Consider the following 12767-nt stretch of genomic DNA (forward strand, 5'->3'; position numbering starts at 1 on the left):
TGGAAGCAGCAGGACTGGAGGAGGCCCTTAGGTTTCCCAGAGTAAAACTTAAGCATGGTTAGAACTCTGAAACTCATGCTCTCATTCTTCCATACTCTTCCAGTGAACCTCTAATGTCCAAAGAAACACTGTAGCATCTATAAAGTAACTTAATTCTGCAAAAAATGCATACTCATCTAATGGCAGCCTTGGAGCATCTATTCATCACCTGGTTTTGCACATTAGGTTAGTGAGTGTTATAGTGTTTCTAGCTTGGGAGACATGAGAATGGAATTTTACTTCGATTTTTGATAGTATTTATACTAGTAGTCCTTCAAAAAAGTGATGTCCATAGGAATGAATAGATTTTTACTTCATAGTCCGAGGGCCCTTCCTCCAAAACTAGTTTATGAAAGGTGCTTAGTGGATCAGTGCTCTAAGACTTTTGTGGAACTATTAATTAGCCTTGTCAAATGTTATTTGTATAAGTTCTCTTCCAATTTTATCTTCATGGAACTATTTGAAATTAATTAGCCTTGTCAAATTGTATTTGCATATGTTCTCTTCCAACTATGTCTTCTCTCCTCCAAGTACAAGTTTTTAATAAGGTTGGTTTTAAACAATGAGACCTAAGAGAATCTGTACAAAGAGCTGGAAGAATCTACATCCATGAGTTTATTATTAACACAGTAGCAAATATATCAAGGGAACACACCCGGGGAAAAGTGTTTCAAATAAACACAGATCTGCTGGGAGAGAGGTCTAACCAATAAGCAAGCTGGAAGAGGCCTATTTGCTTGGTGATGCCCAGCAGATAAGCCAGGCAAACCTCGGTGTGATTGAAGAAGCCAGTTGAAACTCAGCCTTGTTCAGGCACACTTCTGACTGGCACCTGCTGCTCTAAGCGATTTTCAGCATGATGGTGTTTGCGTTTTGGAAGGTTTTTCTGGTCTTAAACTGCCTTGCAGGTAAGGAATGGATCTTCCAACCACCTACAGCACCTGGAAGTTGAATTTCTTTTTAGAGTAAAATTGCAAAGTTTTGCAAAAATCGTCCTTTCCCAGGCTTCCAAGAGATTGTGATTAGCGTGCTGGTTATTTTTCCAGAACACTTGTTTAGCAATTACGTTCCGTGTTGATGATTATTGGGAGGTCAGTCTGTGGTAAAATTGACTTAGCTTCTGAAATGAGTTTCCCAGTTTCTTTATTTTCCCATTTTTAAAAATTTAGTTAGAAAGGTGAACAAGTGAATTTGCTCAGAAAATCAAAGTTTGTGCTTAAAGATAAGATTTCTCTTTTAATTTAGTGTTTCCCCTAAGCTCACCATGATTCGCTCACTTTGCCACAGAAAGAGGAGCGGGGGGGGGTGCGGAGGGAGAGAGAGAGAGAGAGAGAGAGAGAGAGAGAGAGAGAGAGAGAGAGAGAGAGAGAGAGAGAGAGAGAGAGAGAGAGAGCCTAATGGAGGGCTCAGTTAGTGAGGATTTCCTGCCAAGTGTGGTTTTCGAGTTGTAGGAATGTATTACAGAAATTATGCGATCTAATTATCATGTAACAGTATGGATGATTTTAGGGAGTTGAGCAGAACAAAGTCATTTTTAGAACCTCAAATCCCAGGGTTTGTTAAGCTCAGAAGTAATTAATTTGGAAAGTCCCTTGGCTGAGTTTTTAAAGCTAATGCCATGTGTGTTTTGAATCTGTTCTGATGGTAAGTTAAGTTTATGGTAGCTACAAAAATATTGTTTATCAAACAAGGGAGCTCTTTTGAAGTCATGAGTAATGTTAGGCTGTCATTAGTATATAATTTTTATAAGAATATTTAATGATACAAAACCATGCTCAGGATAAAATATGTGAAAAGTCAAGATACACAAACATTAATAATAAATTAAAAGAAGATAATATATTAATCATGGGAACTTCTTGGTTACGTGATTAAAGATTTTGAATTTATTCCATGATATATCCTGGTCATAAAGCTGGAATCATTTTACTTAATTAATTTGCCTTAGAATGTTGTTCCTTTTTAATAGGTGAGGAAAATCTCTGTCATTTCCTTCAATTGTTAGCTAGTTGGGTCAAACCACAGGTTTTCTGTACCAACCCTCTATGACCACACCTTTAGTTAACATAATTCTTTATGTAAAGACTTACCCTCTTCAATATTAGACATAGGATCATAACAGGTACTTGAATGGTTTTTATTATAAATATATGCATATATGTAATTTACTGATTATAAATATAATAGATATTCACTATATTTGAGAATATGGAAATTTATATCTTTCCACCCAGATTTGAGTAAATTACCTTTTTTGGTTTTTTTTTTTTTGTTTTTCAAGACAGGATTTCTCTATGGCTTTGGAGGCTGTCCTGGAACCCGCTCTGTAGACCCGGCTGACCTCAAACTCAAAGAGATATGCCTGCCTCTGCCTCCCACGTGCCGGGATTAAAGGCATGCGCCACCACTGCCTGGCAAATTATCTATTTTGTATACATTCAAAAGGGGCCTGTGCCGTGCACCTCATTTTCCTTATTTAAACAATGATTTAGCATGATGTTGGGATCTTGTTTGTAACTTTCAGTAGATGACCCAATCAGAGTGAACCATAAATACCTGGGTATTTTTTCTTAAATAATGGTGTGATTTTGTGTTTTTGTTTGACATATGCTGTGTATTTATGCATATTTGTTTTAGCTGGCGCAAAGCAAAATCTGATAGCACAGCAGGTGGCCTAAAATGGCGTATAATATGATCTCACCTACTGTAGTTACATGCCTATGGAAGGCATACAAAGGAAGATTTACATAATCTATATATGTTATTCACAGAGATCCAAGTCACGTCATTGATCCTGAGCCATCAGTTGATATTATGGCTGTAGGAGAACTGATAATGTCTCTATAAAAGTACAATTTCATGCTCAACCTGTATTTGTTTCATAAAAGACTTTTTTGGTCAGCCATGTTACATGGGACGTATTAAACATGTTGCAAGAATAGTCACTACCCCCAAATCCAAACATCTGGAATGATTTTCATATTCACATTTAAAATCAAATCTCTGCACAGCTAATCAGAAAGATGTTATTTTAATCAAAATACTCTCAGTGATGTCTGAGGTCTTACTTTAATTTCCATTTCAGCAAAACTAATTTTAGTGAAAACTTTCTTGTGCAAAATTGATGCATATTTTGGCTCCTTGTGATATGTATTTGTCACCTATTGGAAAGATACGTCACTCTTGTTTTCATTTAATGGAGGTATGCATTTGAAAGAAGTAATATATTTGAATGTTGGTTTTGAAGAGAAACACAAAAATTATATGATAATTTGGTTATATTATTTTGTAACTAAAAATGAAGCAACTTTACATGTAAGGGGCTAGAAGTGAGATCACCTAGTAAATACAGACAATTGGGAAGTGTTGTGGCACAGTAGTAGTCTAGTAATCTTCCAAATAAGCAAGGACCTTGCCCACATTGTAGGCATTAAATGAATGAATAATCATCACCAAAAATAGAGCACACTTAAACTCCTTAGAGTGTTGATTAATTTAAGCATATGCATCCTGAGTTATTTTCCTTAGATGATAACACTTATTTTTAGAATCAGTCATGTTCATTTCAACTGCATATGCGGTTTTGCTTTGTTTATTAATTCAGTCGAGATAATGAGGAAGATTGTAAGCCAGAGTTTTGTTTAAATTGGATATTAATCTTTTCTTTTTGGTTTTTTACGAGACAGGGTTTCTCTGTATTGTTTTGGAGGCTATTGGTCCAGCCCGGCCTCGAACTCACAGAGATCTGCCTGCTTCTGCCTCCCGAGTGCTGGGATTAAAGGCGTGCGCCACCACCGCCCGGCTGGATATTAATCTTTAGTCCGTTATTTATTCACAATTCGGTTAATCTGAGCATTTGTCATTTTCTCAAATTTAAATATTATAAATATAATACAAAGAAAAAAATTTTCTTCCGAAATTCATAGACCTGCCTCCTGGTTAGTGCTACATTTTCTCTGTTCATTATCTGCATGTGACTATCTAAATCTAAATTAATTCAAGTGAAGTAAAATTATAACCTGACCTCATCGGTTTTACTATCCACATTCCATGTGAGTAGTGAATGTTGAATTAGATAGGGTGCAGGCAGAACATTTCCACGCCCACCACCACCCTCACCATCATCATAGAAAGTCCTCCTAGGCAGTGATGAGCTAGAGATGACCTTAGAGAATTAAATAATATGCAGCAACAGAATGCTTTCATTTTTTTTTAGCTGTTCAGATCTTTATTTCCACTCACACTTCCTAATCCAAAGATATAAGGGTGTTTACAGAAGCGGTTTATCCTATATACAAGACAGAAAATACAGAAGATAGACCGGGGCTAGTAAAATACATTTGTGGGGCTCTTCAAATAGTCATAAGAACCAACTGAAAGAATGGCCAAATGCCAAAAATTGAGAAATTAAGGTGAATTAGTTAATAATAATTAGATTATACCTGAAAACTAGAAACTAAATGCCCTCGAACTCACAATGCTATTATTCCTGAATAGGGAAAATTAATGATAATGGAAATCCCTTTGATATTCTGGTTTCAGAAACTATCATTTTGGTATATATTTGTTTCTTATCCTCTAATATCAAAATGATTTGGGCAGTTGTATTTCAGGGACTATGTTATTATCATTGCAGTTGTTTGAATGCTCTGTTCCATTTAGCTAGTGGCACTCTATTCAACTAATCCTGTTTTAAGGCTGCTGAAGAATCTTGTTATACTTAATTATATGCTTTTCAGTATACTATTGATGTTAAAGAATAAGCGGTGTGTACATTTCCTGTAAACTCTGTGCCGTATTTTATAGGTTAGTATGATGCATTTTAAAATAAAATACTGATGTTTAGAATGTTTCACAAAGCACTGAAATACCAAATTTCTTTAAACAGAATAATTGGACGGTGTACTATGAAGGAAGTATTTTATAAAGTTTTTATAGCTATTCATTTGTTTTATGTGCATAAATGTTTTACCTACATGAATGTATGTGTACCATGTATGTTCCTGTTGCCTATAGATGTCATAAGAGGGTGTCAGATTTTCTGGAATGATAGGGATGGTTGCGAGTTAGCATGTGGGTGCTCAAAAGGATATTGGGCCCTCTTTAAGAATGCTCTAAACCACTGATCCATCATTCTGACCCCCGACACGTTTTAAGAATATTGATGGTTCCCTAATTAAAACATAAGAAAGATCCATTTTGAAGGCTTATCAGAAATGTCAGTATAAGTACCTAGTTTTAGACTCTCATTTCTCCATGTTTTTTCTTTCATCAGATTTCTTTGGAATACTCATGAATCACCTTCTCCATTTCTATTACTGTCATTGAAAGGCAATGTTTTTGATGGGATCCTTTAGAGCTTGACTCATGTCTCCTGGGATCTCACACCTCTTCTGTACATATTTCTTCTAACCCTTTGGCATCCAGTTTGTACAAACAAGACTATTCATTAGTTCTCGACTTACACTGGGGATTTTAAATACTTGCTTCTGTGGTAGTGGATACACTTTTTAGTAGTCATCGGTCTCAGCAGAGTTTCTTCCCATGACTTCTTTCCCAGTAGAGCTCCTTACATTTCCCACAGTGTGAAGGAATAAGGGACGTGTTTTCTGCCTGTTGCTGTTGTCGGTACCTTGATACCTGAAATACTCCATGCTTTTATCTTAAAAATAGATCTAATTCTACTTTTTTGTTTGGTTTTGTTATTGTCGTTGTTTAAGAAAGGGTTTCTCTGTGTAACAGTCCTGGCTGTCCTGGAACTCCCTGTGTAGAGCAGGCTGGCCTCGAACTCAGAGATCTGACTGCCACTACCTGCTGGGATTAAAAGTGTGTACCACTGCTGCCTGGCTTCACTTCTGGGGGAAAAAAGAAAAGTGTTTCTGTCTCAGGCATGTGGATTAAGTGTCTGTTGTGTGAATGATTTTCGTATTGTCTGGGAAAACCAAGTTATATTCATTATTATGGCTCTCTTTTCTCACTTCTTTAAAACTCAGTGTTTTGACGATCTTTCAAATCCACTTCTTCTAAAACATTTTACGTATTGCATTCAGGCATCCTGCTTGTTTCATTGCTTTCTGTAGAGCAGAGAAACCATATTCTTGCCTATGATTCACTTCGGTACAGGGACTTCTGGAGTTTGATGTCCTTGAGTAGCCAAACATACAATATATTCAAAATGTTAAATGTCACAACCAGTGTGTAAATGATGTTCCTTGCTAAAGTTTGGATTGATGTAAGTCAGAGAGATGCAAACCAAACTGAATGAACTCTACGTAGCCAATGCTGGGACAATTTAGACAGTCTCAGAGAGTTAGTCTGTTATCATTATGGCATGAAGCAGCCAATCATGGCACTGGAGCAGTAGCTGACAGCTTTACATGTTGATCCACAGGCATCAGGCAGAGAGAAAGACACAAGGCCTGGCATGGACTGAGGTTTTTCTAATGAAGTTTAGTTGAAAAATTAAAACTAATATCAAGTCCATAGCTCTAAGCTCTCATGTTTGTTGTCACTATATTAAGGTTGGCCAGTGCTTGAAAACTATCTGTTCCTCAGAATGTGAGTATTGATTATGGTGCTGAATATTGGCAATATGGGCAATAAATGGTCTGGTGATTTTTGTTTGCCAAATGTTATTGTGAGACAATGTGCAGTGTTCTTTAAAATGTCTCACTTTAAAGTTTGAAAATACTGTCTGAATTCCAATATGTAATTTCTGAGCTTTTACAGACCTTAGATTATTGCAGCCATATGTGTCTATTATAAAAAAATAAGAAATGTTTTAATCAGATTTGTATTGCTTGTATCATTGAATTTCATTCACTACCACACTGATCTGTGCTAGAAATGGTTTTCTGTTGCTTTATTATGGCAGTCAGATATTGGGACTCTTGTTCACCATTGTCTCTCCAATATTTAGCACAAAATTGATAGCCAACAGATTCAAAATTCCAGTTAGACAGGAGGTGTCATTTAAAGACATATTGTATATCAAAGTGATCATAGTTAGTATATTGTATATTTCTTTGTAAAAAAATTGAGATCATAATTTAATTACATTTCTCCCTTCCCTTTCTTCTCTCTAAACCCTTCCATATATGATGCTCCTCTCTCATTCAAATCCATGGCCTATTTTTCATTAATTATGATTGCATACTATGTATTTCAAAATGGCTAAGAGAATACATTTTAAATATCTTCTTTACCAAAAAATGTTAAATGTGTTAAATTATGGATATATCAATTAATGATATAATTACTCTGTAATATATCAGAACATCAAGGATACCACACATGTACCCCATGTGTTCAGGTATTTTTCAGTTAATTTTAAATTAAGAAACAAAGTCAAATAAGAGTCAGACATTGTAGTCATCTATTTCTCTGAAGACATTCTCTACATTGCTGGTGATCAAAATTAGGGCTTTGTACATTCTAGGCAAGTACTCTACCCCTGAGCCATATTTCCTGTCCTGAAGACTTTTTTAATGTATAACTTCACTTTCAATTTCATTTCCTCTACTTTGAATTATTTTTAAGTAAAATTAGATGATTTGTCTTCCCGAAAAACTCAAATGGAAACTATATAACTAAAAAAATACAATAATAAAAATAAGAAACATGGTGATAGACTCAGTAGTACAGCAAAGATGCCAGAATATAGAATCTGTATCTAGTGAAACTACCTTTCACGAATTAAGGGAAAATAATAATGAGATTCTCAGTCAAAGGGGGAAAAATACCTTCACCTATCAGGCATACCCTTGAAGAATGGCTAAAGGAATTACTTCTGAAATAAAGAAAATGATGAAAGGAAGGATCTTAAAACATTATAGAGACAGAAGAAACAAAAGGAAGGGCAGAAATATGAATAAATATAGGCGTCTGCTTTAATTCATAAGTTCTGTATATCATATGTGATGACTGAAACAAAAGCTCTAGCATTGTCTTATACCATTATCTTGTACTTGAGACAATGACATTTAAATGTAGAGACAGTAAGTGGATCTAAATGTGTAGATCTAGCCGGGCGGTGGTGGCACATGCCTGTAATCCCAACACTCAGGAGGCAGAGGCAGGTAGTTCTCTGTGAGTTTGAGGCCAGGCTGGACCGATAGCCTCCAAAACAATACAGAGAAACCCTGTCTCATAAAAACCAAAAAAATGTGTAGTTCTAAATTTGCACATACCACTCCAACTAGTAAAATATTGACACCAGTAGATGGCTGTGCTTCACATATTCATAGTGGTTTGTTTAGACCTTTATTTTGCAGTGCTGGGAATTGAACTGAGAGCCCTGCGCATGTTAGATGTATCACAATGCTCTAAGTTATATCTTCTTGTATAGAGCACACAACCCAACAGTAGCATAATCAACTGTGGTAATATACTGTTTATGATCTAATAAAGCCACTGAAGATTACAATGCAAAACTAGCCACCACTATAGAACCTGAGCCCTTCAATCCCAGGACTCAGGAGACATAGGCAAATGAATCTCTGAGAGTTCAAGGCTACCCAGGGCTACATGAGAGTGAACAAGTCTAAAACAGCAATAGAGCTCACACCTTTAATCCCAGCACTATAGAAGGTCTTGGATTCTGGCAATTAGTTTCCAGCCATATTGAAGACAGGATTCCTCTTCCAGCCTTGGTAGAGGTAAGAGCTACTGGCTTAACTGTTTGCTTCTCTGATCTTCAGCTTGAACCACAATATCTGTCTTTGAGTTTTTATTATTCATGCTATAATGGATATTTCCTCCTAAGCACCTACAGAAAATGGACTAAGAGACACCATATACTCAGCCATAAAAACCTAAACTTTAAATAAGTGAAGTCATACAAAGCATGTTATCTCAGTATAATGTGACCAAACACAAACTAGTAGTGAGAGCATGAGGTTGTAACTCACAAGTACAGTGTGCCCACTTAGCATGCTCAAGCCTCCTTTTGTCTCTCAAAGTGATTTCTCTGTGTAAAATATCTCTACCTATATTTACTATGTCAAAAATTAAGACAAAAATTAGAAAAATATACAGCACATATTCCTTTAGTCAGCATATCAGTGACATGTAGTTTTTGGTTCACTCCACTATGTACTCATAAAAGGATGAAAGTGTATAAGAAAACCGACATCTTCATACAACTGTGGATATAATTTAGATGTCCTGGTAATCCCCCCACATAAGTGATCTCAGGTGTAGGACAGCCAACTCATCCGGAATTTTCCTAGTTTGGACACTTTAAAGCCTTTGCTTCTGACTTACCTAGTTCTTTAAATAAAATGCTCTGTATTCAAGGGCCACTGTATCATGGGAAATCTGGGTTGCTTGTTCTCTATGTTCAAACCTTTTAGTGTCCCTTTAGTAAGAAGCTGTATATAACAAGAGCCATATATGAATTATCAGTCAAGTGTTATTACCTCACCATCACTTAGGTTTTTATCATCTCCATGTCATAACTTGTGAGAAAATGATGAGGTAGAAAGTCTTCCCTGTGTCTGTTGTCTGCCTCAGGTCACCCGTATGTTTCATTCTACTCTCTTCCCTGTCTTAGAGTCTCTAAACAAGATGTTTTCTATTTTGTGATAAAAATGTCATCAGAATGTATGTACTACTAATTGTCTCCTGATTATTTTTTCAGGTCAGGTTAGCATGGTGCATGTGACCATCCCAGACACTTTCGTGAATGTGACTGTTGGATCTAATGTCACTCTTCTCTGCTATTATACCACCACTGTGACGTCCCTGGAAAAGCTTACAATCCAATGGTCTTTCTTCCACAATAAGGACATGGAGCCAGTTTCTGTAAGGATTCTCTAACTAAATAACTCCTACTTAGTAGTTCCCGCTGAAAACTATTAGGATGGGAATATGAAGGAACAGCGAAATATGAAGGAACTGGTGAGAACAGTGACAAAATTTGACACAGTTTTTAGATAGCTGTTTAAGGAAGACAGTCTATCTAAATGGCTTGGTCTTTGTGTTCCCATGTTTGTCTGTTATCTTAATTTTGGCTAATCAGCATCATGTGCATCACGTATTCCAGAATAGTCACAGGCCTCCTCTTAGGTGAAGTAAGCAGTAGCTTTTAAAGGCATCTTCCAAATATCTCCCTGTTATTTCCAGAAGACCTGAGTTCACAAGCAAACCCCAGTGGATCTGCCTCATTTAATAACTGGGATCTGCCTATCAGCAGAATTCACTCATTGTTCCAGATTGAGTCCTGACAGTTTGAGATTTTCCAGATCAGTGGAGAAGGGCCATGGTAGTAATGAACCCTTTGCAACTGAGGGCAGCATGCAGTTAGAAGATAAAGGATGGAAGGAGTGGACCAAAGGATTTGCACAAGTTGCCAGAATAGGGTGGATGAGCACCTATGGGGAAGGATGATTCCACAGGCAAATTGCTTATCGCTAGATTTTCTTCATTTGGCTGTGAAAGTAATTATTTTTGAAAATTATCCCAAGAGCTAAAAATTGTATTACATAAGTGTGTGTGTACATCTGTGCTCATGTGTATACAAACATATACCATCCATGCCTCTGTACGTTCCTTGATGAGAAAAGTCTACAGTTACCAGATTCTCAAAATGATTCATGACCCCAAATAGTGAAGAGACCAACACTGGTGGTTTGGAATAGTCACCTGCCCCAAGTTGGGCTATGGGGGAAAGGGAGGTTTGTTCATTAGAAAGATAAGGGAAGGTAGCCTAGAAGCAGTAGTGGAGGGGAAGAAAGATGTTAGCTCTTGGCCAGCTAAAATTCAACTGCCACTTATTCTTTGTAAGTAACGAATTTCTCTACTTGAGATTGTGGACATTTCCTTACATTCACAGGGAGATCCATCAGTGCTACCCTGTATTCAAAATTAAACAGTTTTTGTTTCATTTGGAATAGTTAGACATTCCATCACGCCATGCCTCTCCATCTCTTTAAAATACAGTAAAATGACAGTACTCATGGTGAAATGATCTGACATAACACATATGAAAACACTTGAAAAATACAAAGCCCTCTCACTTTTATCCCATGCAAACATCAGCAGCAGCAGGACCATCAGCAGCAAATAATAATACTAATGTTGCCAGTTTCCACCATCCAAAGCATTCTGACATGTCTGTGTCAACTAAGAAATAATTCCCTTTTCCCACAGGGTTTTTTTCACTTAGATAATAATAATCACATGATCTGTTCTTCAAGTCCTTTTCCTTTTTCTAGTGGCAGCTGAATTTTGAGAGACCACAGCATCTTTTGAAATGTCTTGTGCTTGATACTCAATTCAAGATGTCCTTAACTTTCTGGAGGCCGGGCAAAGCAAATCTGAGCTCAAGAGTGCAGATTCCTCATTTTGTATCCCCTGATAGTAGAATTTACAGAACCACTATTGATTGAACTCCAGCAACTTAGAAGCTGGAAGAGAATTGTGACTAGCAGTGAACTTCTCTTAGGATGAGGCTGCAGGGGAAGAAGCTTTTGGCAATTATAATGAGTTTGGCTGGAGTTCAGGACTTCTCTTGAAAGAACTTTTAAAAAATCTTTGACAAGTACTTGATGAATTGCTTTCTTTACTTACCAGATCACATGAAGTCCTTTCTCCTGGGCTAGCTCCTAGATCAAATGAAAAATGCTTGAGACCTATACAATGTCTGTTCTGTAGAACATGTTGTAAGTTCATCTAGTGAATGCTGGTGGGATGATTGGGGATGTTTAAAAGAGACTGCTATGCTGTAGAGGTAACTCAATTGGTAGTATGCTTGCCCAGTGTGCATGAAGCCCTGTGTTCAATTCCCTACCATTTCATAAACCAGGCATAGTCGTGCATGCCTTTAATACCAGAACTCAGGAGGTGGAAGATGAAGGAATAGAAATCCAATGTCATTAACGGTTTCCTATCAAGTTCAAAGTGAGCCAATGATACATAAAATGCTCTCTCAAGCTACCATCCCCCCACATGTATCTGTAATAGAGACTGCTGTTTATAGAGCATTCTGTGACATATGGGAGTAAGATGTTGCTAGACTGACCACTGAGTGATTTAACTCAACTCCTGGGTTGATGTGGCAACATAGCATGTAGCATTCAGCTCTCAGATCCACCCATTTCTGCTCAAACACAGCATGGCTGGCACCCCAATACTGAGGGTATGGAGGAAAAGGCAGTCAGTCAGTGTCTAAAAATGGTGCATGCAAGAGACGCTCGGGGAAGATGTAGCTGGACCTCTCAGGTAAGAAAACCCATTGATGTACTACTACATCTCTCCACCAGTTGCAGTCTAGGACACTAGTCCCTGCCTTAGGAGTGGGATGGAAGGGTTTATGCTTGATAACAACACAGATCAGTGAATGCCCTATATAAGTCTGGGGAAGTTTGTTTTATTGTGGTTTGGTTTTTGAGACCGGACCTTGCTATAGAATACAGGCTGACCTGGAAATTGGAATCCTCCTGCCTCAACCTCCTAAGTACTGGGATTATAGGTGTGTATCATTTATGCTAATAAAGATTAGAAAAGTATGGGCTTCAGAGATGGCTCAACAGTTTAGAGAGCTTTCTGATATTGCAGGAGACCTGACTTTGATTCCCAACAGCCATGTTAGATGGCTCATTCTAACCCTAACTCCAACGCCCTCTTCTGGCCTCCTTGAGCACCTTCACTCCAATGCACATTATAAATAATTTTTAAAAAATAAAATAAAACCTAGAGAAGTTTTGAGTTTACCTTCTCATATCCAT

General features: G+C 37.3%; 1 protein-coding gene across 3 annotated transcripts in view; it reads left to right on the top strand.

Annotated features, from left to right (window-relative positions):
- The first annotated feature begins 791 nt into the window (after positions 1-791).
- The window catches only part of Vsig1 (V-set and immunoglobulin domain containing 1), a 31265-nt gene continuing 19289 nt past the window's right edge, over positions 792-12767 (top strand). Inside the window, exons 1-3 of one of the 3 annotated variants that reach the window (XM_040744478.1) lie at positions 792-947; positions 9680-9843; positions 12154-12261. In XM_040744478.1, the coding sequence (XP_040600412.1) occupies positions 896-947; positions 9680-9843; positions 12154-12261 (324 nt within the window). In that variant the 5' untranslated portion in view covers positions 792-895. The remainder of the gene's footprint in view (positions 948-9679; positions 9844-12153; positions 12262-12767) is intronic. The other 2 variants (XM_040744476.1, XM_040744477.1) reach the window with 2 other exon arrangements.

This window comes from Mesocricetus auratus, unplaced genomic scaffold (assembly GCF_017639785.1).
Source record: "Mesocricetus auratus isolate SY011 unplaced genomic scaffold, BCM_Maur_2.0 Super-Scaffold_100003, whole genome shotgun sequence".
NCBI lineage: Eukaryota > Metazoa > Chordata > Mammalia > Rodentia > Cricetidae > Mesocricetus > Mesocricetus auratus.